General features: G+C 42.9%; 1 protein-coding gene across 1 annotated transcript in view; it reads left to right on the forward strand.

Moving 5' to 3' along the window:
- Positions 1-27,452, forward strand: part of LGR5 (leucine rich repeat containing G protein-coupled receptor 5) — a 189,974-nt gene that overhangs the window by 115,873 nt on the left and 46,649 nt on the right. The window contains 2 exon segments of the mRNA XM_040409920.1: positions 2,598-2,669; positions 5,039-5,110. Of these exon segments, the coding sequence (XP_040265854.1) occupies positions 2,598-2,669; positions 5,039-5,110 (144 nt within the window).

Raw genomic sequence — 27,452 nt, forward strand, 5'->3', positions numbered from 1 at the left:
ACCACCCTCAATTTGGCTGGGTATAACATTGAGTACTTGATGTTTGCTGCTGCTAATCTTTTTTTAACCTCAAAAAGGGATCTTCTTTTAATTTGGGTCTCTCGCGAAAAATCCGGGTATATTGATATCAGGTTACCATCAAAATATGTATTCAATACTTCTCTTTTGTGTCTAATCACCCAGTCCCTGTCTTTTGAGCACACTAATTTCACCAAAATTGCTCTAGGGGGAGCCCCTGGAGGAGGTTTTTTAGAGGGGAGTCTATGGGCCCTTTCCACACAAAGGGTAGCTGCATCATGCTCTGACCCTAAGTTTTCAACCAGCCATTTTTGAATAAAGTTAGCAGGGTTATCCTGTTCTGCGCCCCCTCTGGGAAGCCTACGAGCCGCAGGTTGTATCTACGGGACCTATCCTCCAGATCTATCACTTTCCTTCTGAGCCAAGAGCAATCTTCATCTACCTTTTCTAGTCTCTTTTTTAATAGGCTGTTCTCTAGCGTAGCAGAGTTAACTGCAGATTCCAGTTCCTTCACCTTTAGTCTCAATTTAGTCATCTCATCTCTGATTATTGTGACATCTCCTTGCACTATTGAAAGGGACGAGGCCAACTCTGCCACAGAGGTACTGGTAGAATTTACTACTCCCAGTATATCCGAGAGTTTTTATTAATACTCTCAAAGCCTTCACTCTGGGACGTGGTATCTTTTAAAGTACCAAGCTCTGGACGGTCCGTATTGACCACTCCCTGCTCAACCTGTGGGGCAGATCTTTGCACACCTTCCCGGGTTTTGGGTGGTGGAGACTTCAGAAATGTATCTAATCGTGCCTGGGGGCTTCCACCCAGGCCACCTTTCGGGGAAGAGATCCCTCCTGATTTACGGTATTTAGACGGCATTTTTAGGGAGCCTAATAGGAGACCACTATATATAAATTCACACAAAAAGAATCTCAATATTAGAGCCGGGCAATATGCAATGCAGGAGGACCTCCCGTACCAGATCCACTGGCGATCCGGATCTACACGGGAGGTACCCCGCGTTAAGTATAAGACCCCCGCGGCCTATTTCGTGCGCATAGAAGTTGCATTTATAGCGTATGTAGGAAAACACATTAAGCTGTACCCAAAATCGCACCCACATCTACATCCACTTAAGATCGAAATATATAAGTGGAGGGCTCCTTTGCCCCCGAATGTCACTCTGGGTTGAATAACAATGTGTCACAGATGGCAGTCTATATCAAATAGCAAAAGGGCATAGAAGGGGATAAAGACAAACGCCACTAAATATCTGATGGTCTTGGTAGATGCGGATGTCCTATAGTTCAGCAGTGGTAGAGCCCCCAATATGCCCCTTCCACCCAATTTTGTCAAATCGCGCGGTTCAGTGCCTCCCGGCACCTGATATTAATACAACGGGCAAAAACATCCAGACACATGGACAGAGGCAGACAGAGGGACCTCACAATCACCGGTAGCACTGGACCACCGCTGGCATTCCTCTGTGGACTCACCCCCTCTCAGGCACACCAAGAGGCTTGGGTCCAAGTCCAGTCTCCACAGCTGACCCCACCGGTAACCACATCAAACGGACTATTCACCGGGGACCACTGAGATGTCCACCTCCCTCTCAGGCGAGAAAGAAGCGCAGCCGCACCCACACGTCCGGACCACAAGGCCTCCACCGTCTCCCGTCACCCACCGGAGATAAGTATCCGAACTTCAGCCAGACTCCATCACCCTCCGGTCAGGAAAAATAAATGGTCATACCAGTTCGGGATGCATCTCAGGGCATCTACTCCAGCCCACGGATCAGCGATTTCTACTTTCCACAGACGGCGGATCACGGCCTATCTCAAGCACCAGCTCCAGAGCGGACGCAGCTAGGGTCAGCGTTGGACATCGGAGAGGGGGGAGGGACGGATGGAGGAGGAGCGCGGCACGCACCCCTACCTCATGCCGCTTCGCTCACAGCGTTTGCTCACTGACGAGTCTTCAAGACAGTAATTTATTAATCAGATTATAAAAAAAAATTGAAAGTGTAATTGAAAATCTTTAAATAAAAAAAGCCTGCAAAATAGCAATAAATAATTAAAAAATAATTAATATTTTACACAAGCAAAACACTTTTTAATAATCCACATGACCAAAATAACAAAAACAAGTCACTTCACAGGTTATTTAGTGTGAAATATACACAGTGTAAACAATAAAATACTGAAGAAGAAAAAAGAAAAATAGCTGGTCATTAAGGGGTTAAAGACAAATATTGAGGGATGATGACATCACGCCTTTATCATTCACTGTCGAAAAGCTTTGCCACAGTGCACTACCAGGTCATGCTGAGTGATGACCTCTTTTTTGGCGCACACATTGAAAGCACATATGAGGCTATATACAGGACAGTCAACAAAAAACATTTACATTTCTTATTGCTGCCTACTCATAGGGATTACAATTATGTATTTAAGATGGTAAAACAGCTACGCCTGACATGCTTGTTTGCTGAATAGTTATGTATCAAGATGAATCTCAAATGAGTTCCACATGACGAGAAATGGATTTACTTGTGTTATTTTCTTTTCTCAAAATCTGTGCAGACGTCTTGCAGGAAATTACTTGACATACATTCCCAAGGGAGCTTTCGCTGGACTCAACAGTCTCAAAGTTCTGTAAGTAGATCAAGCATTTGTTATGTATATTTCCGATTACTGTTCCTAATTGCCCTGGGCCACTAATTATAGTGTTTTTGCCTAAATTGCTTGAGCTTTTAAACCAATAAACCAGAGAACTTGCTATAGTATAGCACATGAACTCCCTACATAGCCTTGTAGGTAAAAAATAGAAATGGATATGTCGTGACTTCTAAATCAGCTGTAAAAAGTGAAAATACAGGACAGAAAAAGATGTGCTTGTTAATAAGAACATCTAGTGATGATAGCTTACATCTGGCATGAAATGTATGATGGACGCAATGTAACATTAGCTTCCAGTACAATTTGCCACATTACTTATATAATTTTCGATATTGAGTTGAACATACTCCTGGGTAAATGTCCCCAGACTAAGACCCCTTTACAGTCAACTGTAATGAGGTGCCCATTGAGATCAAAAGGTGTTTAATTGTGTGGATTCGAGTGGTTCCCCTTAAGCAGGAGCTACTGTTTGCAGTGGCTTTTTATTCTGGCTAATGGTGTTGTCTGTGATTCGATAACCAATCTTATTGCCTCGTTGTGGCCTTTGGTGGCCATAAATTTACACTACAATCAGGAATTCACTGTGGGGAGATTACTCTAGCTAATAGTGTGGATGCTGAGGGGCACTTTTTTGATGAGCATCAACAACTCTTCTTCTGAGGTCCTCAGAAAACTCCTTAGTTCATGCCATGATACGCGTTCACAAACATGTGCTTTGAAGATCAGACTTTAATAGATCCCTGCTCTTTAAATAAAACAGGATGCCCACACACACCTGATTGTCATCCCATTAATTGAAAACACCTGAATTTAATCTTCAAATTATCCGCTAATTCAAAAGGTTCATATACTTTTTCCATCACAGACATGTGATATTGGATCATTTTCCTTAATAAATAAATGACCAACTCTAAAATGTTTACTCATTTGTTTGAGTTGGTTATCTTTATCTACTTTTAGGATGTAGTAATCTAATGTAGTTTTAGGTCATATTTATGCAGAAATATAGAAAATTCTAAAGGGTTCAAAAAGCACCAATGTATGAAGAGGACAGACGCGTCTTTCTATTCCTGTATTTTATATACCAGAAAAATAAAATGAACAATACAAAAGGTTCAGCAACAGAGTGAAATATCCAGTAAAAACATCCAATTTTATTTGAGTCCAAATATAAAAGCTATATCCAAACAGAGAACCCCGATGCCTCATTAGCCAGGATCTTCCACTATGTTGAAGTGGATCTGAACTCTCAGACAACCTCTTGTATGATGGATGGCCAGTACAGAGGGTTAGTGAAATAACCATACAGTAAAATGGAGCTGTCCTCTCCTAGTGTCCCCAGGAGCAGCTCATCCTGAGACAGGTAATGCAGGCAATTAGATGACTATGCTGATTGGTAGAATACTCCAGTCAACAACATGTAGTGGCGGGCAGCAGCATCTGTTGAACATGGTTTCAAGTTGCAATGTACCAGGAAAGACCATTAAATGTTTTAAAATATGGTAACTGGAGGGGCCTCTGGTTATATACAGTCAGGTCCATAAATATTGGGACATAGACACCAATTCTAACATTTTTGGCTCTATACACCACCACAATGGATTTGAAATAAAACAAATAAGATGTGTTTTAACTGCAGACTGTCAGCTGGAAGGCACATATGCAAACTGTTGTAATTCCTACACCGTTCACCTGATTTGGATGTAAATACCTTCAAACTAAAGCTGACAGTCTGCAGTTAAAGCACATCTTGTTCGTTTCATTTCAAATCCATTGTGGTGGAGTATAGAGCCAAAACTGTTAGAATTGTGTCGATGTCCCAATATTTATGGACCCGACTGTACTTTTCTTTTTTGTGCACTAGCATTGAACCTGAATCTAATTTACATTGTACAAACTATACCAGCTCTGGATCCTAATCTCAGACAGTCTAAAGTTCAGTAAATAAGTTATACAATGACATTTAAGACACTGACTGAACCCACTGTCATTTATAGTGACTTATGCAGATTTCAAAATGAGAATGCCTTCTTTGAAAACGCAGCTGAGTAAATATGTCTGCACGGTGTGTTGTTATTACCATTGTGTAACTAGCAACTGCTATTGAAGTCACTTTGTTGCTAAACAGGTGAATACCTGCCAGCGACCTACAGGAATCTGCTTGCTGATGCATCCTCCTGTAGTTTATCTCTAGGTCCTGGAATCTTTTGGAGAAAGAGCAGACTGATACTATTGTTTTTTATGTTTGTTGTCGTGTGATATCTTTACATGTTAAAGGTTTAGACATTGCACGTGAGCATACATTTTCTTTTTACAATCATTTGATATACCTGTCTTTTTGTTAGGATGTTGCAGAACAACCAGTTAAAGCAAGTTCCAAGTGATGCTTTCCACAACCTTCGTAACCTTCAGTCTTTGTAAGTAGAACATGAAAATGATGTCAATCATGAATTGGACCCAACATGAGCAGGCGAACCTTGTGCTTACTCAGAATCATTGTGCATTAGTTACAATCACTATATATCCTTATCCACATTGATAGCTGTATTATCTATCTATCCATAGCAATCTTAGTCCATAAAGGGTGTCCAAAACTAAGAAATTCTGGAATATGGATGTGTATATGTATTATTTTTTCTTTAGTTTATTCATTTATATAGAGTAAGTATATTCTTGAGCACTGTACCTACATTGTCATCACTCACATCAAATCCTGTCCACATTTGGGGTGCACAGTCTAAATTCCAAATTAACCTGCCACTGTGTTTTTGCTGTGTGGTAGAAAACCTGCATAGACATGAAGAGTGCTGCAAGGTAACAGTGTTACCATGCTGCCTCAGTGGGTGTTGCAAAACGGCACAAACAGCTGAAAGATGAGGGTGCCAGGAGTGAATATGCCATACATAAATGTCTCAGATGGAAATACTTCTTTAAGAGTTATTTAACCCCTTGGGGACCCATGACGTATCGGTACGGCATGGTTTTCCCGAGTCCTTAAGGACCCATGACGTACCGATACGTCATGTGTTGTTCCGATCACCGGCGGAATATACTTAAAGAAGTATTGGAATGCATTGTAAAGGATTAGACCCCCAAAAGTTGAAGTCCCAAAGTGGGACAAAAAATAAAGTGAAAAAAAAGTTGAAAAAATAAAGTTTTCCCCCCCAAAAATTAAAAGTTTCAAGTAAAAATAAACAAAAACGTAATTTTCCCCAAATAAAGTAAAAAAAAATAGGGGGGGGGGGGGGAGTATACATATTAGGTATCGCCGCGTCCGTATCGACCGGCTCTATAAACATATCACATGACCTAACCCCTCAGATGAACACCGTAGAAAATAAAAAAATAAAAACTGTGCTAAATAAACAATTTTTTTGTCACCTTACATCACAAAAAGTACAACAGCAAGCGATCAAAATAGTACCAATCTAACCGTCACCTCATCCCACAAAAAATGAGACCCTACCTGAGACAATCGCCCAAAAAATAAAAAAACCGGCTCTATATAAATATCACATGACCTAACCCCTCAGATGAACACCGTAAAAAATTTAAAATAGAAACTGTGCTAAATAAACCATTTTTTGTCACCTTACATCACAAAAAGTGTAATAGCAAGCGATCAAAAAGTCACACGCACCCCAAAATAGTGCCAATAAAACCGCCATCTCATCCTGCAAAAACCATACGCTACCCAAAGTAATCGCCTAAAAACTGAAAAAATTATGGTTCTCAGACTATGGAAACACTAAAACATGATTTTTTTTGCTTCAAAAATGAAATTATTGTGTAAAACTTACATAAATAAAAAAAAATGTATACATATTAGGTATCGGCGCATCCGTGACAACCTGGTCTATAAAAATATCACATGATCTAACCTGTCAGAAGAATGTTGCAAATAACAGAAAATAAAAACGGTGCCAAAACAGCTATTTCTTGTTATCTTGCCTCACAAAAAGTGTAATATAGAGCAACCAAAAATCATATGTACCCTAAACTAGTACCAACAATACTGCCACCCTATCCCGTAGTTTCTAAAATGGGGCCACTTTTTTTGCAGTTTCTACTCTAGGGGTGCATCAGGGTGGCTTCAAATGAGACATGGTGTAAAAAAAAAACAGTCCAGCAAAATCTGCCTTCCAAAAACCGTATGGCATTCCTTTCCTTCTGTGCCCTGCCGTGTGCCCGTACAGCTGTTTATGACCTCTTATGGGGTGTTTCTGTAAACTACAGAATCAGGGCCATAAATATTGAGTTTTGTTTGGCTGTTAATCCTTGCTTTGTTACTGGTAAAAATGGATTAAAATGGAAAAGTTGCCAAAAAATTGAAATTCTGAAATTTCATCTCCATTTGCCAATAACTCTTGTGGAACACCTAAACGGTTAACGACGTTTGTAAAATCTGTTTTGAATACCTTGAGGGGTGTAGTTTCTTAGATGGGGTCCCTTTTATGGAGTTTCTACTCTAGGGTTGCATCAGGGGGGCTTCAAATGGGACATGGTGTCAAAAAAAACAGTCCAGCAAAATCTGCCTTCCAAAAACCGTATGGCATTCCTTTCCTTCTGCGCCCTGCCGTGTGCCCGTACAGTAGTTTACGACCACATATGGGGTGTTTCTGTAAACTACAGAATCAGGGCCATAAATATTGAGTTTGGTTTGGCTGTTAACCCTTGCTTTGTAACTGGAAAAAAATTATTAAAATGGAAAATCTGCCAAAAAGGGAAATTTTTTAATTGTATCTCTATTTTCCATTAATTCTTGTGGAACACCTAAAGGGTTAACAAAGTTTGTAAAATCAGTTTTGAATACCTTGAGGGGTGTAGTTTATAGAATGGGGTCATTTTTGGGTGGTTTCTATTATGTAAGCCTCGCAAAGTGACTTCAGACCTGAACTGGTCCCTAAAAATTGGGTTTGTAACATCCCCAAAAAATAAAATATCATTCCCAAAATGATCCAAACATGAAGTAGACATATGGGGAATGTAAAGTAATAACTATTTTTGGAGATATTACTATGTATTATAGAAGTAGAGAAATTGAAACTTGGAAATTTGGAACTTTTTTTACTAATTTTTGGTAAATTTGGTAAAAAAAAACTATCTCAGAATGGCCTGGATAAGTCAAAGCGTTTTAAAGTTATCAGCACTTAAAGTGACACTGGTCAGATTTGCAAAAAATGGCCAAGTCCAGAAGGTGAAATAGGGCCGAGTCCTTAAGAGGTTAAAGGGGGTAGTCCGAGTTCAATAAAACCTCGGAAAGCCCCTGTAAATGTGCCAAATAACAATAAGAGATACCGTACTTACCCTTTTTCTTCCCCGTTTCTTCCATCGCTGCTCTCCGATCCTCCCGCCTCTGAGGTCATCTTCCTGGCTACAGAGGTGATGCTCCCTGCACACAGGTCACCATGCAGCCAATAACTGGCCTCAGCAGTACCCAGAACATCACCGCTCCAGCCAGGAAAACAAACAGCAGTAGGGAGGATGGGAGCTCATCACTGGAAGTGGCAGGGGAGAGAAGAGGTACATATCTGTTCTTTTGTTATTTTAGCACAATTACTGTGATTTCCTGAATTTTTTACTGAACTTGGACACCCCATTTCAAGTTTTCTACCTTTCAATCAGGGTGGATAAAAATCAATGATTTAAAAAATAAAATAAAAAATATTTTTTTGATTTAACCACCTCAGCCCCCAGTGCTTAAACACCCTGAAAGACCAGGCCACTTTTTACACTTCTGACCTACACTACTTTCACCATTTATTGCTCGGTCATGCAACTTACCACCCAAATGAATTTTACCTCCTTTTCTTCTCACTAATAGAGCTTTCATTTGGTGGTATTTCATTGCTGCTGACATTTTTACTTTTTTTGTTATTAATCGAAATTTAACGATTTTTTAGCAAAAAAATGACATTTTTCACTTTCAGTTGTAAAATTTTGCAAAAAAAATGACATCCATATATAAATTTTGCTCTAAATTTATTGTTCTACATGTCTTTGATAAAAAAAAATGTTTGGGTAAAAAAAAAATGGTTTGGGTAAAAGTTATAGCGTTTACAAACTATGGTACAAAAATGTGAATTTCCGCTTTTTGAAGCAGCTCTGACTTTCTGAGCACCTGTCATGTTTCCTGAGGTTCTACAATGGCCAGACAGTACAAACACCCCACAAATGACCCCATTTCGGAAAGTACACACCCTAAGGTATTCGCTGATGGGCATAGTGAGTTCATAGAACTTTTTATTTTTTGTCACAAGTTAGCGGAAAATGATGATTTTTTTTTTTTTTTTCTTACAAAGTCTCATATTCCACTAACTTGTGACAAAAAATAAAAACTTCCATGAACTCACTATGCCCATCACGAAATACCTTGGGGTCTCTTCTTTCCAAAATGGGGTCACTTGTGGGGTAGTTATACTGCCCTTGCATTCTAGGGGCCCAAATGTGTGGTAAGGAGTTTGAAATCAAATTCTGTAAAAACTGACCAGTGAAATCCGAAAGGTGCTCTTTGGAATGTGGGCCCCTTTGCCCACCTAGGCTGCAAAAAAGTGTCACACATCTGGTATCTCCGTATTCAGTAGAAGTTGGGGAATGTGTTTTGGGGTGTCATTTTACATATACCCATGCTGGGTGAGATAAATATCTTGGTCAAATGCCAACTTTGTATAAAAAAATGGGAAAAGTTGTCTTTTGCCAAGATATTTCTCTCACCCAGCATGGGTATATGTAAAAAGACACCCCAAAACACATTCCCCAACTTCTCCTGAATACGGAGATACCAGATGTGTGACACTTTTTTGCAGCCTAGGTGGGCAAAGGGGCCCATATTCCAAAGAGCACCTTTCGGATTTCACTCGTCATTTTTTACAGAATTTGATTTCAAACTCCTTACCACACATTTGGGCCCCTAGAATGCCAGGGCAGTATAACTACCCCACAAGTGACCCCATTTTGGAAAGAAGAGACCCCAAGGTATTCGCTGATGGGCATAGTGAGTTCATGGAAGTTTTTATTTTTTGTCACAAGTTAGTGGAATATGAGACTTTGTATGAAAAAAAAAAATATATAAAAAAAATCATCATTTTCCACTAACTTGTGACAAAAAATAAAAAATTCTAGGAACTCGCCATGCCCCTCACGGAATACCTTGGGGTGTCTTCTTTCCAAAATGGGGTCACTTGTGGGGTAGTTATACTGCCCTGGCATTTTCCAGGGGCCCTAATGTGTGGTAAGTAGGTAAATGACCAGTGAAATCCAAAAGGTGCTCTTTGGAATATGGGCCCCTTTGCCCACCTAGGCTGCAAAAAAGTGCCACACATGTGGTATCTCCGTACTCAGGAGAAGTTGGGGAATGTGTTTTGGGGTGTCTTTTTACATATACCCATGCTGGGTGAGAGAAATATCTTGGCAAAAGACAACTTTTCCCATTTTTTTATACAAAGTTGGCATTTGACCAAGATATTTATCTCACCCAGCATGGGTATATGTAAAATGACACCCCAAAACACATTCCCCACCTTCTCCTGAGTACGGAGATACCAGATGTGTGACACTTTTTTGCAGCCTAGGTGGGCAAAGGGGCCCATATTCCAAAGAGCACCTTTCGGATTTCACTCGTCATTTTTTACAGAATTTGATTTCAAACTCCTTACCACACATTTGGGCCCCTAAAATACCAGGGCATTATACCTACCCCACAAGTGACCCCATTTTGGAAAGAATAGACCCCAAGGTATTCGCTGATGGGCATAGTGAGTTCATGGAAGTTTTTATTTTTTGTCACAAGTTAGTGGAATATGAGACTTTGTATGAAAAAAAAAAAAAAAAAAAAATCATCATTTTCCACTAACTTGTGACAAAAAATAAAAAATTCTAGGAACTCGCCATGCCCCTCACGGAATACCTTGGGGTGTCTTCTTTCCAAAATGGGGTCACTTGTGGGGTAGTTATACTGCCCTGGCATTTTCCAGGGGCCCTAATGTGTGGTAAGTAGGTAAATGACCAGTGAAATCCGAAAGGTGCTCTTTGGAATATGGGCCCCTTTGCCCACCTAGGCTGCAAAAAAGTGTCACACATCTGGTATCTCCGTACTCGGGAGAAGTTGGGGAATGTGTTTTGGGGTGTCTTTTTACATATACCCATGCTGGGTGAGAGAAATATCTTGGCAAAAGACAACTTTTCCCATTTTTTTATACAAAGTTGGCATTTGACCAAGATATTTATCTCACCCAGCATGGGTATATGTAAAATGACACCCCAAAACACATTCCCCAACTTCTCCTGAGTATGGCGATACCAGATGTGTGACACTTTTTTGCAGCCTAGATGCGCAAAGGGGCCCAAATTCCTTTTAGGAGGGCATTTTTAGACATTTGGATACCAGACTTCTTCTCACGCTTTGGGGCCCCTAGAATGCCAGGGCAGTATAAATACCCCACATGTGACCCCATTTTGGAAAGAAGACACCCCAAGGTATTCAATGAGGGGCATGGCGAGTTCATAGAAATTTTTTTTTTTTGGCACAAGTTAGCGGAAATTGATATTTTTTATTTTTTTCTCACAAAGTCTCCCGTTCCGCTAACTTGGGACAAAAATTTCAATCTTTCATGGACTCAATATGCCCCTCACGGAATACCTGGGGGTGTCTTCTTTCCGAAATGGGGTCACATGTGGGGTATTTATACTGCCCTGGCATTCTAGGGGCCCTAAAGCGTGAGAAGAAGTCTGGAATATAAATGTCTAAAAAATTTTACGCATTTGGATTCCGTGAGGGGTATGGTGAGTTCATGTGAGATTTAATTTTTTGTCACAAGTTAGTGGAATATGAGACTTTGTAAGAAAAAAAAATAATAATTCCGCTAACTTGGGCCAAAAAAATGTCTGAATGGAGCCTTACAGGGGGGTGATCAATGACAGGGGGGTGATCAATGACAGGGGGGTTGATCAATGACAGGGGGGTGATCAATGACAGGGGGGTGATCAATGACAGGGGGTGATCAATGACAGGGGGGGTGATCAATGACAGGGGGGTTGATCAATGACAGGGGGGTGATCAATGACAGGGGTTGATCAATGACAGGGGGGTGATCAATGACAGGGGGGGTGATCAATGACAGGGGGGGTGATCAATGACAGGGGTGGTGATCAATGACAGGGGGGTGATCAGGGAGTCTATATGGGGTGATAACCACAGTCATTGATCACGCCCGTGTAAGGCTTCATTCAGACGTCCGGATGCGTTTTGCGGATCCGATCCATCTATCAGTGGATCCGTAAAAATCATGCGGACGTCTGAATGGAGCTTTACAGGGGGGTGATCAATGACAGGGGGGTAATCAATGACAGGGGGGTGATCAGGGAGTCTATATGGGGTGATCACCACAGTCATTGATCATGCCCCTGTAAGGCTTCATTCAGACGTCCGGATGCGTTTTGCGGATCCGATCCATCTATCAGTGGATCCGTAAAAATCATGCGGAGGTCTGAATGGAGCTTTACAGGGGGGTAATCAATGACAGGGGGGTGATCAGGGAGTCTATATGGGGTGATAACCACAGTCATTGATCATGCCCCTGTAAGGCTTCATTCAGACGTCCGGATGCGTTTTGCGGATCCGATCCATCTATCAGTGGATCCGTAAAAATCATGCGGACGTCTGAATGGAGCTTTACAGGGGGGTGATCAATGACAGGGGGGTAATCAATGACAGGGGGGTGATCAGGGAGTCTATATGGGGTGATCACCACAGTCATTGATCATGCCCCTGTAAGGCTTCATTCAGACGTCCGGATGCGTTTTGCGGATCCGATCCATCTATCAGTGGATCCGTAAAAATCATGCGGACGTCTGAATGGAGCTTTACAGGGGGGTAATCAATGACAGGGGGGTGATCAGGGAGTCTATATGGGGTGATAACCACAGTCATTGATCATGCCCCTGTAAGGCTTCATTCAGACGTCCGGATGCGTTTTGCGGATCCGATCCATCTATCAGTGGATCCGTAAAAATCATGCGGACGTCTGAATGGAGCTTTACAGGGGGGTGATCAATGACAGGGGGGTAATCAATGACAGGGGGGTGATCAGGGAGTCTATATGGGGTGATCACCACAGTCATTGATCATGCCCCTGTAAGGCTTCATTCAGACGTCCGGATGCGTTTTGCGGATCCGATCCATCTATCAGTGGATCCGTAAAAATCATGCGGACGTCTGAATGGAGCTTTACAGGGGATAATCAATGACAGGGGGGTGATCAGGGAGTCTATATGGGGTGATAACCACAGTCATTGATCATGCCCCTGTAAGGCTTCATTCAGACGTCCGGATGCGTTTTGCGGATCCGATCCATCTATCAGTGGATCCGTAAAAATCATGCGGACGTCTGAATGGAGCTTTACAGGGGGGTAATCAATGACAGGGGGGTGATCAATGACAGGGGGGTGATCAGGGAGTCTATATGGGGTGATAACCACAGTCATTGATCATGCCCCTGTAAGGCTTCATTCAGACGTCCGGATGCGTTTTGCGGATCCGATCCATCTATCAGTGGATCCGTAAAAATCATGCGGACATCTGAATGGAGCTTTACAGGGGGTTGATCAATGACAGGGGGGTAATCAATGACAGGGGGGTGATCAGGGAGTCTATATGGGGTGATCAGGGGTGATTAGGGGTGATCAGGGGCTAATAAGGGGTTAATAAGTGACGGGGGGGGGGGGTGTAGTGTAGTGTAGTGGTGCTTGGTGGGACTTTACTGAGCTACCTGTGTCCTCTGGTGGTCGATCCAAACAAATGGGACCACCAGAGGACCAGGTAGCAGGTATATTAGACGCTGTTATCAAAACAGCGTCTAATATACCTGTTAGGGGTTAAAAAAAACACATCTCCAGCCTGCCAGCGAACGATCGCCGCTGGCAGGCTGGAGATCAACTCTCTTACCTTCCGTTCCTGTGAGCGCGCGCGCCTGTGTGCGCGCGTTCACAGGAAATCTCGCGTCTCGCGAGAGGACGCGCCGGCGCGTCCAGGAGGAATCAATCAACCACCTCCAGGACGCGTCTGTGCGTACAGCGGTCCGGAGGTGGTTAAATCAGATTTTTTTTATATAAAATGCTTTTTGAGGAAAATATATTACCATCCAAAGGTTATTCCATCATGAAATAAAGATTAGTTTTTTAATTATGTAGAATAAGGCTGTACGTAGACTCCCATATTGTTGAATGGATTAGGCAGTGGCTGCTTTCAATGATATATTTGTAATGAAAACAGGAAAATGAAGCCCCATTGGTGGTGTTTCAATGGCTTTGTTTTGTGACACCATTAGACAGAGTGACAGTACGTAGTAGCATTTCTAAGCAGCTGTGAAGCAGCCGTGAGATGGAGTGATAGGACTTTGAACAGAAAAGGCACTATGGCAAAAGGAAGAGTTTTGGTTGAAACCTAGATTGCTTTGTTCATTCAAGCTGGTGGGCCATTTTTAGTTTCCTGTTTCATGCTGCTCACCAGGTGCCTCTTGGTTTTGGACTTGAACAAGGAATGCAATTTCTGGAACAAGTTAATCAATTAGGAGGACAGTGGATGGGGTTAAGAGCTTTAAGGCTTTTGTTAGAATCTGCATTTGAAGTAGGTAATGTTTTGTGTCCATTGTGTAGCAGAATTCGCAAAGATCAGGTAACCCCTGTTTAAAGGCATGAGCAGCTGAGAAATGGTAAATGGTAAACGGTAGTTAACTCACTATCACAACTGCTATCTTGTCCTTTGTTCAGAAAGAAAATGACTTGTATTTGGCTTTTATGAAAAAATTCCTGAGAGGAACTGAACTCCTAACTATTCAGAGAAGAGGAAGACTGCTACATTGTATCTGGGGGCGAAACATTTGCTGGTAGCCGAATACACATTTCAGTTGGACATTTTCACATACATTACTGCATGTACCAGGAGAGCAGTGTGAGCTAATTCCCTGCTGTACATTCAGCAGTTTTGTAGAATAGCTTACTAAAAATATCATGCACAAGACCGTATATATTTTGCAGTCTGCAAACCACGGATCCACAATGGTGTGCATGAAGCCTAACATTGAGAAATGGAAAGTCAATCTGATGTTTGTTTCAGAGAAGATGGATTTATAGAATTTATAAAAGATTAAAGGTCTTATCGCATGTTAGACCCCTGTTCTGGAGATAGGTGTCGGTTCCAGAGGTGGGACCTGCATCTTTAATACATTTATGCTTTTTTTCCTTTCATATGCCGTAAGGTAGAATGGAAAACCCCTTCTCCTAAGTCACATTAAAATTGGAAAAAGCCTCTCAAAAATTTCACTTTATTTTGTGCGAGCGCTCCATACAGTATTAGAATGTATTGGCTCTTATAAGCCGAATATTATTACTTTACCACTTGGAACCAAACCCGAGTTTGGGAAATGTTTTTTTTGCATTAAAAATTGATTTATGAAGTTATTATACAAAGTCTCGCGAGACTTCGAGAAGTAATAACTTCGGCTCATAGGAGGCAATACATTCTAATACTGTATGGAGCGCTCGCTCCGTACAGTTTTCAAACAAAGTATTATGCGAATAGACTTCAGATGTTTAATCCGAAGTCGATTCGCTCATCCCTAGTCATAATTTAAAAAAAAATTCTCCTAAATTTTTCTTTTGCGGGATTAGTTGTAGCTTAGGAACCATTTTGGGGTGTATATATAGTGCATTGAATAACTGTGAGGGAGAAAGATTTAAAAAAAAACTGCAATTTTAAAATTATTTTGTGGAACTTACAGTGTTCACTGTGTGGTATAAATAACATAACTTTATTATGTGATGATAATGTCACATTTCTATATATTTTTTTCTCTCCCCCTGCAGGCTGTAAGCTCCCCAACTGCACCCCTCCTCCCCTAGATTGAAGGGAAGAGACAGCTGCTTTAGCTGCTCATGTATTGTTTGAAAGCTGACATGATTTCAAACAATACCAGAATCACAGCATTATCTTCGGTACATGGGACGATATCAGTGTTAGAATTCAGGATGCAGTAAATGCAGCTGAAAGTAAAAGCAGGTTTTCCGCATTTATTCCTGACTCTATTTCTAACAGTGACATCTCCTGCTTATGTTGTGCTAATGCTGTCATTTTGGTCTTGGTCTTTCATACAAGACCAGGCCCATGTCTCTTGCTGCTACCAATTAGGAGATATGAGCAGCTAAAGCAGACACCACCCTTCCCCTTCGGCCCGAGCTGTGCTTGGACAGAACAGTAAGTGCTTTTCCCACTATCCGAGCTGAGCTCAGGCAAAACAGTTAGGTGGTAAAATGGAATCTGTCACTATGATATTAGACTATTATCTGCAGTAATACATGAGTAATACTGCAGATAAGAAGTCTAGATCCCTATTTGTATTTTTCCACTGATCCCCTTTTTCCCACTGTCAACATAGAGCTGTGTTGAAATACATTGTCAGGACTGCCTTGCATGCACACGTGACTCCTCTCCTGTGGCCCCATGTTGTAGGGTGGTTCAAATTGACTAAAAGTGAGGCAACAAAAGTAGACAGGGATAACAGAAGTAGGAGGTGACATAATTTAGGGTAGTGAAATACAAAAAACATTAGACTATGTGCAAAATACAATAGTGAAGGGTTTTTAAAATTATATATCGCCTTATAGGATAATAACTGTCTCCCTGTATCCTAGTACTTAGTATAGGTACACTAGTGTTTCATATACCTGAAATTAACTGCCTTTATTTACCAATATTCTTACACCTTGTTGTATCCTTATGAATATGTATCTGGTACCGATTTACACCACTGTTGGTGTTCTGTTACTCTGTTTATTTTCTGATATTGAAAATAATATATTTTAAAACTTAAAAAAAAAAAAAGCAATGGCTGATTTTCATTAGCTGATTTCCAGTACATTTTTATTTATTACTTTTGTCAGCTTTTTTAAGTTATTTCAGTGACTATTGTGGGTTTTTCTTTCTTTAACGGAGAGGTACCAACAATTTTGTCCACATGTGTACATGTATTCAGTGAAATCTCTGCACATTCAGCCAAGTGATTGACAGGCTTCACTGTGTGAGCTTGCATACTGGAAGCCATCGTCCATTACTACTTCTGGCTTCACGGACTGAGCCTCTCTGCCTTGTTCACTCTCAGACCACTATGCCAATCATTGTCTGTGACCACAACATGTAGATCTGTTAGGGGGCTATACTCTGTGATCACTGAGATTGTAAGTGATGTCATTTGATTGAGAGATACAGTCAGCATTACATCATACAGTCCAGAAGGGGACTAACTTAGATCTTGTTACACAGCTTGTTGTATTTGTTATATGAAGTTTAATGTTGTCACTGAACTTCAAATTTTAGTGTGCAAAACTTTTTATTATATTACGTACATCCAGTAAATGATAGCAAGAAGTTGCTAGCCAGATGCTTTTATTATAGAGAGGAAATTCATTGCATTTATACTGTACATTTATCCAATGTTTTCAAGTGATTGCTCCAATAATAAGGGACTAATGAACAGTTAGGCTCTGCTCATATGTTCTTCACAGCTTCTGTGTTCTGTTTTATAACAGCAGCCATGCCGTTGTGCAGGATTTATCATGCTGAATGCTGTGCTGTGTATGTGGAACTGCCGACAGGCTTTGAATGGGACCTCAAACAGCAGAGTGAACATATCCTGTGTTAATATACTGAATATGTCTATTTTTGACTGTCATCATAGTATGTGCCTAACCTTGGTTTCTTTTGCTAGTGCATTTTCCGTAAAAAGACTTTTAGTTTTGCTTATTTGTAGCATGGATTAGTGCCCATAAAAAGTTCTGGTAACTCAAAACAAAAAACATATTCTAGGATTTTTAAGGTCTGGATCACATTTGGTTGGCTGACATCCAATGATTTGAAGTATTTCTTACGACTTATGAGTCGGAGGACTTATGAGCACGTTCTTGTCACTTTTAAATAGGCGCTTCACTAATATGTGTGTTCATTTCTGGTGTCCATACTTAGCTGAACACTCCAACATCATGTAGTGTTCCAGCCCGTGAAATAAAACAATTCTTGCCTTCGAGGTACGTCTGGATGAAGCGTGTAAACATTTCAGCTTTGTCCATTTGTTGATAGAAGTTTGACTTGTTTGGATTTATAATCTACATTTTCATTGCAAACATTTGTCAGAATTTTGACACCTAGAGTTTAACCATTGTAAAGACCTTGTATGTTTTGGAGTGGTAAGGCATTAGAGGAGAGCTGAGGCAATTGGTGTCGTCTACATACAGTTGCAAGAAAAAGTATGTGAACCCTTTGGAATGATATGGATTTCTGCACAAATTTGTCATAAAATGTGATCTGATCTTCATCTAAGTCGCAACAATAGACAATCACAGTCTTCTTAAACTAATAACACACAAAGAATTAAATGTTACCATGTTTTTATTATAACACACCATGTAAACATTCAAAGTGCAGGTGGAAAAAGTATGTGAACCCTTGGATTTGATAACTGGTTGAACCTCCTTTGGCAGCAATAACTTCAACCAAACTTTTCCTGTAGTTGCAGATCAGATGTGCACAACGGTCAGGAGTAATTCTTGACCATTCCTCTTTACAGAACTGTTTCAGTTCAGCAATATTCTTGGCATGTCTGGTGTGAATCGCTTTCTTGAGGTCATGCCACACATCTCAATCGGGTTGAGGTCAGGACTCTGACTGGGCCACTCTAAAAAGCGTATTTTCTTCTGTTTAAGCCATTCTGTTGTTGATTTACTTCTATGCTCTGGGTCGTTGTCCTGTTGCAACACCCATCTTCTGTTGAGCTTCAGCTGGTGGACAGATGGCCTTAAGTTCTCCTGCAAAATGCCTTGATAAACTTGGGAATTCATTTTTCCTTCGATGATAGCAATCCGTCCAGGCCCTGACGCAGCAAAGCAGCCCCAAACAATGATGCCCCCACCACCATACTTCACAGTTGGGATGAGGTTTTGATGTTGGTGTGCTGTGCCTCTGTTCTCCACACATAGTGTTGTGTGTTTCTTCCAAACAACTCAACTTTGGTTTCATCTGTCCACAGAATATTTTGCCAGTACTGCTGTGGAACATCCAGGTGCTCTTGTGCAAACTGTAAACGTGCAGCAATGTTTTTTTTTGGACAGCAGTGGCTTCCTCTGTGGTATCCTCCCATGAAATCCATTCTTGTTTAGTGTTTTACGTATCGTAGATTCACTAACAGGGATGTTAGCATATGCCAGAGACTTTTGTAAGTCTTTAGCTGACACTCTAGGATTCTTCTTCACCTCATTGAGCAGTCTGCGCTGTTCTCTTGCAGTCATCTTTACAGGACGGCCACTCCTAGGGAGAGTAGCAGCACTGCTGAACTTTCTCCATTTATAGACAATTTGTCTTACCGTGGACTGATGAACAGCAAGGCTTTTGGAGATACTTTTATAACACTTTCCAGCTTTATGCGAGTCAACAATTCTTAATCATAGGTCTTCTGAGAGCTCTTTTGTGCGAGGCATCATTCACATCAGGCAATGCCTCCTATGAAAAGCAAACCCAGAACTGGTGTGTGTTTTTTATAGGGCAGGGCAGCTGTAACCAACACCTCCAACCTCATCTCATTGATTGGACTCCAGTTGGCCGACACCTCACTCCAATTAGCTCTTGGAGATGTCATTAGTCTAGGGGTTCACATACTTTTTCCACCTGCACTGTGAATGTTTACATGGTGTGTTCAATAAAAACATGGTAACATTTAATTATTTGTGTGTTATTAGTTTAAGCAGACTGTGATTGTCTATTGTTGTGACTTAGATGAAGATCAGATCACATTTTATGACCAATTTGTGCAGAAATCCATATCATTCCAAAGGGTTCACATACTTTTTCTTGCAACTGTATGTGTATGCACTTTCCTGGAAGTATACTTATTGGTTTACTGGTATTTAAATTACTTTCATATAGCAGTTTGTTAATGCACCATGTTTGGCATTAATCTATAATCTTTTTTTAGAACAGTTTTTATTGACATGATTGAATACATTTTACAAAAATACGTCTGGACTGTAGCACTGTGCAAAATAGAATCAATTACAAGGCTATCAAAAAAAGAAATACAAAGAGCAATACTAAGGGTATCAAGGTTGTCCGCTTTATTTATATACACTGCTCAAAAAAATAAAGGGAACACTTAAACAACACAATGAAACTCCAAGTCAATCACACTTCTGTGAAATCAAACTGTCCACTTAGGAAGCAACACTGAGTGACAATCAATTTCACATGCTGTTGTGCAAATGGGATAGACAACAGGTGGAAATTATAGGCAATTAGCAAGACACCCCCAATAAAGGAGTGGTTCTGCAGGTGGTAACCACAGGCCACTTCTCAGTTCCTATGCTTCCTGGCTGATGTTTTGGTCACTTTTGAATGCTGGCGGTGCTTTCACTCTAGTGGTAGCATGAGACGGAGTCTACAACCCACACAAGTGGCTCAGGTAGTGCAGCTTATCCAGGATGGCACTTCAATGCGAGCTGTGGCAGGAAGGTTTGCTGTGTCTGTCAGTGTAGTGTCCAGAGCATGGAGGCGCTACCAGGAGACAGGCCAGTACATCAGGAGACGTGGAGGAGGCCGTAGGAGGGCAACAACCCAGCAGCAGGACCGCTACCTCCGCCTTTTTGCAAGGAGGAACAGGAGGAGCACTGCCAGAGCCCTGCAAAATGACCTCCAGCAGGCCACTAATGTGCATGTGTCTGCTCAAACGGTCAGAAACAGACTCCATGAGGGTGATATGAGGGCCCGACGTCCACATGTGGGGGTTGTGCTCACAGCCCAACACCGTGCAGGACGTTTGGCATTTGCCAGAGAACACCAAGATTGGCAAATTCGCCACTGGCGCCCTGTGCTCTTCACAGATGAAAGCAGGTTCACACTGAGCACATGTGACAGACGTGACAGTCTTGAGACGCCGTGGAGAACGTTCTGCTGCCTGCAACTTCCTCCAGCATGACCGGTTTGGCATTGGGTCAGTAATGGTGTGGGGTGGCATTTCTTTGGAGGGCCGCACAGCCCTCCATGTGCTCGCCAGAAGTAGCCTGACTGCCATTAGGTACCGAGATGAGATCCTCAGACCCCTTGTGAGACCATATTCTGGTGCGGTTGGCCCTGGGTTCCTCCTAATGCAAGACAATGCTAGACCTCATGTGGCTGGAGTGTGTCAGCAGTTCCTGCAAGACGAAGGCATTGATGCTATGGACTGGCCCGCCCGTTCCCCAGACCTGAATCCAATTGAGCACATCTGGGACATCATGTCTCGCTCTATCCACCAACGTCACATTGCACCACAGACTGTCCAGGAGTTGGCAGATGCTTTAGTCCAGGTCTGGGAGGAGATCCCTCAGGAGACTGTCCGCCACCTCATCAGGAGCATGCACAGGCATTGTAGGGAGGTCATACAGGCACGTGGAGGCCACACACACTACTGAGCCTCATTTTGACTTGTTTTAAGGACATTACATCAAAGTTGGATCAGCCTGTAGTGTGTTTTTCCACTTTAATTTAGAGTGTGACTCCAAATCCAGACCTCCATGGGTTGAAAAATTTGATTTCCATTTTTAAATTTTTGTGTGATTTTGTTGTCAGCACATTCAACTATGTAAAGAACAAAGTATTTCAGAAGAATATTTAATTAACTCAGATCTAGGATGTGTTATTTTTGTGTTCCCTTTATTTTTTTGAGCAGTGTAGATGACATATCCTCTGGATAGGTCATCAATATAGATCTGTGGGGGTCCAACAACCGGCACCCCTGCCGGTCAGCTGTTTCAAGAGAAGGCCGCGCTCATATGAGTGCTGCCTTCTCTTTATTGTTTACCTGCTTGCTGTCGCAACCGCAGCGGTGAGCAGGTGTAATTACACCTAAGCCATCCCATTCACTTCAATGGAATGGCTCCTTTCTATTCAGCCTCTGCAGTTGCAACAGCAAGCAGGTAAACAATGAAGAGAAAGCAGCCTTGTTTTCAAACAGGTGGGGTTGCCGTGAGTCGGACCCATGCCGATCTGATATTGAAGACCTATCCTGAAGATAGCAATCAAAACACGGTCATGGCAGCATCTCCGGTTCCATCTTTATTACTTGTACTGAAAAGAATGTGTACACACCAGCAGCAACGAGAAAGGCTACTATGTAGCCGAAACGTTCCTGCTGGTGTGTACACATTCTTTTCAGTACAAGTAATAAAGATGGAACCGGAGATGCTGCCGTGACCGTGTTTTGATTGCTGAACTGTGGGCCGCTGAGGATCTGCGACGGTAGTTGGGCTGGTGCATTCCGGTGTGGTCGGTGAGGTCCGTGGGTGCTGCTCTTCAATTTTTATTTTATACTATCCTGAGGATAGGTCATCAATATACCGTAAATAAAGCGGACAAACCATTTAATGTGGTAACAAGTATAGAGTGTGTTCCAGGTCCTGAGGATCCACACAGTATGCGCAACCAACACACGAGTCATGAATAACTGGGGATACCGTACTAAAAGTGCTGAGAGATCATCCACCACCCTGTCTCCCCGGGAGGGAACACGATGCTAAGGAAAGGCTCAGTGAAAAGGAGGGAGCTTACAGTTTTATTAACGAATATAGGCATAGGCTACAGGGGCCTTCCATCGGGACTAATTCTGCGATGGCCTTTTGGGGGGCGCCGCAAGAATTGTTGCGGCTAGGGGTAACCTGAGCCCTTAGATACTACTCAAAAGTAGGTTACGCAGGCAAGACTAATAGAGCCGATATACAGACTACCAGGGAGACAGGACAGAAGGAGCATCACAGCCTGACAGCAGAACTTAAAAGGAAGAAAAAACAAATGGAAAAAAAACAACCAGTTTATAAAACTGTGGCAAGTCTCATCTGCCTAACTTACTTCTGAGTAGTATCTAAGGGCTCAGGTAACCCCCCAGCCTTGACAATTCTTGAGGCAGCCTAATGGCTATCCCAGTATCAGAGCTTGACTCCACCCTTATCTGACTAATGAAAAGTAGGAGAGGACATCAGGACCTTCAAATGGGAGATCAAGAGACTATTTATCAATAGTCATCCCTGGTACCATGTAGTTGAGGCGAAACCTGAGTGCAGTTTAGAACAGGTCTCTTTGGGAATAAATCTTTACTTCATGTATAAACACTGTGTATGCATACATGCAAAAACTATATTCTGGCAGCTCGACAGAGCACAATCTCCAGATCATAATGTACAGTCGTTTTCTAATTATCTGGAATGCACACGGGCAGAATGAGGCAGATTAGCATCATTAATTAAAATATAATTAAAATAATAATAAATAAAAAAATACTAAAACTTAAGAAATCATTGTGTCAAACCAAACTTACATCCTTAGGCACACATTCCGCTATGTGCATTGATTTTTACTTTTTCCCCATACATCAACTGAAAGTTGATGTACCTGCTGTGACACATTTCTATCCTAGAGGACATTGAGTTTATGGCCACATTTAACTCTTTCTTGATGCAGTTTTGAATCATAAAAGCAGACGTACAGTGCATTCGGAAACTCTTCAGACCCTTTCACTTTTTTCGCATTTTGTTATGTTGCAAAAAAATTCTAGTTTTCCCCCAACCATGTGCACACAGTCTCCCTTAAATTAAAACAGAATTTTAGAAATGTTTGCAAATTTATTAAAAAGGAAAAACTGCAGCATTCGATCAATCTGGGCTTTATGGCAGAGTGGCCAGAAAGAAGCCTCACCTCAGTAAGGCTACTTTCACACTAGTGTTCAGAGCGGGTCCGTCTGGTGTCTGCACAGACGGATCCTCTCCTATAATGCAGACGTTTGGATCCGTTCAGAACGGATCCGTCTGCATTATAGTTTCGGAAAAATTCTAAGTGTGAAAGTTGTTCAGACGGATCCGTCCAGACTTTACATTGAAAATCAATGGGGGACGGATCCGTTTGAAGATTGAACCATATTGTGTCAACTTCAAACGGTTTCTTCCCCATTGACTTACATTGTAAGTCTGGACGGATCCGTTTGCCTCCGCACGGCCAGGCGGACACCCGAACGCTGCAAGACTGATGCATTCTGAGCGGATCCGCATCCACTCAGAATGCATTAGGGCTGGACGGATCCGTTCGGGGCCGCTTGTGAGAGCCTTCAAACGGAGCTCACAAGCGGAGCCCCGAACGCAAATGTGAAAGTAGCCTAAAGGACAAATGAAAGTTTGCAAAAAAGCACCTAACGGACTGTCAGACTGTGAGAAACAAGATTCATTGATCTGATGAAACCAATAACTTTTTGGCATCAATTCTAAGTGTCATGTTTTGAGGAAACTGGCCATTGCCCAACACCATTCCTACTGTGAAGCGTGGTTGTGGGGGTGTTTTTCAGCAGCTGGGACTGGGAGACTAGTCAGTGTTAAAGGAAAGCTGAATGACACAAAGTACAGAGACTTTGTGTACTGTGTGTTCTCTCTTTCTCTGATCGTCCCAATTCCTGTCAGGGAAGCAATCAGAGAAGGAGCTTTGTCAGAATCCACTCACCACAAACGCCACTCTTATGTGTCCCAATCAGTGACACAGATCAGTTCTGTGCCTCATCAGCCATCATCTGTCATCATCAGTTCTGTGCCTCATCCCCTGCCTCACACATAATTAACCCCTGCAGTGCCGATTTGCCACTCTTCTGTGCCTCATTTGCCCCAGTCAGTGACAGCTAAGTCCTGTCCAGTCCTGTCATCATCACCTCATCCAGACACCTGTCACTCCAGCCTGTCCGTCCATCAAGACACCTGTCACTCCAGCCTGCCCGTCAAGACACTTGTCACTCCAGCATGTCCGTCCGTCAAGACACCTGTCACTCCAGGCTGTCCGTCAAGACACCTGTCACTCAAGTCTGTCCGTCCGTCAAGACAACTGTCACTCAAGTCTGTCCGTCTGTCAAGACACCTGTCATTTCAGCCTGTCCGTCCGTCAAGACACCTGTCACTCCAGCCTGCCCGTCAAGACACTTGTCACTCCAGCATGTCCGTCCATCAAGACACCTGTCACTCCAGGCTGTCCGTCAAGACACCTGTCACTCAAGTCTGTCCGTCCGTCAAGACAACTGTCACTCAAGTCTGTCCGTCTGTCAAGACACCTGTCATTTCAGCCTGTCCGTCCGTCAAGACACCTGTCACTCCAACCTGTCCGTCTGTCAAGACACCTGTCACTCCAACCTGTCCGTCTGTCAAGACACCTGTCACTCCAACCTGTCTGTCTGTCAAGACACCCGTCACTCCATCCTGTCCGTCCATCAAGACACCTGTCACTCCAGCCTATCCATCAAGACACCTGTCACTCGAGTCTGTCCGTCCGTCAAGACACCTGTCACTCCAGCCTGTCCATCCATCAAGACACCTGTCACTCCATCCTGTCCGTCCATTAAGACACCTGTCACTCCAGCCTATCCATCAAGACACCTGTCACTCGAGTCTGTCCGTCCTTCAAGACACCTGTCACTCCAGCCTGTCGGTCCATCAAGACCCCTGTCACTCCAGCCTGTTCGTCAAGACACCTGTCACTCCAGCCTGTCAGTCCGTCAAGACCCCTGTCACTCCAGCCTGTTTGTCAAGACACCTGTCACTCCAGCCTGTCCGTCCGTCAAGACACCTGTCACTCCAGCCTGTTCGTCAAGACACCTGTCACTTGAGTCTGTCCGTCAAGACACCTGTCACTCCAGCATGTCCGTCAAGACACCTGTCACTCTAGCCTGTCTGTCCTTCAAGACACCTGTCACTCCAGCCTGTCTGTCCGTCAAGACACCTGTCACTCCAGCATGTCCGTCAAGATACCTGTCACTCTAGCCTGTCTGTCCTTCAAGACACCTGTCACTCCATCCTGTCCGTCCATCAAGACACCTGTCACTCCAGTCTGTCCATCCGTCAAGACACCTGTCACTCCAGCCTTTCCATCCGTCAAGACACCTGTCACTCCAGCCTGTCCATCCATCAAGACACCTGTCACTCCAGCCTGTCCGTCAAGACACCTGTCACTCCAGCCGATCCATCAAGACTCCTGTCACTTGAGTCTGTCCGTCCGTCAAGACACCTGTCACTCCAGCCTGTCCGTCCATCAATACACCTGTCACTCCAGCCTGTCCGTCCGTCAAGGCACCTGTCACTCCAACCTGTCCGTCCGTCAAGACACCTGTCACTCCATCCTGTCTGTCCAACAAGACACCTGTCACTCACGCCTGTCCATCCGTCAAGACACCTGTCACTCCAGCCTGTTCGGCAAGACACCTGTCACTTGAGTCTGTCCGTCCGTCAAGACACCTGTCTCTCCAGCATGTCCGTCAAGACACCTGTCACTCCAGCCTGTCTGTCCTTTAAGACATCTGTCACTCCAGTCTGTCCATCCATCAAGACACCTGTCACACCAGCCTGTCCGTCCATCAAGACACCTGTAACATACTCCCAAGTAAGCACGGGCATTATAAAAAAAAAAAAAAAAACGTTCGTATTGGAACAAAGATATTCTTTATCACACCCCTCTTCACTGTCTTGCCATGCCCCGGACCCGTTTCGAAGCTATTCAAAGATTTCTACACTTCAGCGATAATAAAGAATGCCCACCCCCCAAGCGACCCCAGTTATGACAGACTCTTTAAAGGTAACCTGTCACCTCCAACAAACATCCCAAGCCGGCAGCAGTATCTTAGAGTAGCCAGCAGCATGTTTATAACGATCATTTTCTTCCTGCAGGCAGATGAAGCAAAAGCTGTAAAAACGTTCTTTAATCCTCTGCCGGCGCACTTCTCTAGTCAGGCTTGAAGTCACGGAGGCAGGGGCCTCCTTGCTTCAAGTCACGGTAACCACGCCCCCTTCCCTGCCCCTTTGCTGTGACTGACATCCGGCAGTTCGGCAAAGCCAGCCAAACTGTCGTGCATAAGCACTGTCAGTCACAGCGAAGGGGCAGGGAAGGTGGCATGGTTACCGTGACTTGAAGCAAAATACAAAGGACAAACGGGATGTTCTTGTGTTAACTACCATCCGTGCAAATCAGTCCACCCCAGTCCCAGTCCGAGGAACCACAGAGCAGAACACCAAGCCTGTGTGTTTCCAGGATTACAACCATTTCATGGGCGGAGTGGATCTTTCAGACCAGGTACTACAGCCCTACAGTGCCTTAAGAAAATCTAAGGTGTGGTACAAAAAATTAGCTATACACCTAACCCAAGTGTCACTATATCATGCCTTTGCCATCCATAGAACAGTAGGTCATGGGGGGACCTTCTTGGAATTTCAGGAAAAAAATAATAAAAAAATAGATTTTTGGCGTTCAGGAAGGAGAGGGCAGTATTTCAGTCAGCAGTGCTTCTGGGGTCTCAAGAATAATACATGGGCAGCATATCCCTTGAGTACTTCCCCCTAAAAAAAAAAAAAAAAAAAGGCGTCCCCAAAAAAGGTCTTGAGTTTGCTCGGTTAGAGGGATTAGGAAAGACACCACTCACTACTAGAGTGTGGTGTCTTCAAATGCGACATGGTGCCTGAAAATTATTCCTGCAAAATCTGCCTTCCAAAAGCCACACAGTGTTCCTCCCATTCTGAGCCCTGCTGTGCGCCCATACCGCAGGCTACAAGCACATATGGGGTGCTTCCTTAATGGGGAGAAAATGGAGAACACATACTGGGGTGCATTTTCTCCTTTAAAGGGAGTCTGTCACCTCCATATGGCCATATACAGTGCTTACATGGCTCTGTAGCACA

The sequence above is a fragment of the Bufo bufo genome, chromosome 1 (genome assembly GCF_905171765.1).
Source record: "Bufo bufo chromosome 1, aBufBuf1.1, whole genome shotgun sequence".
NCBI classification, from domain to species: Eukaryota; Metazoa; Chordata; class Amphibia; order Anura; family Bufonidae; genus Bufo; species Bufo bufo.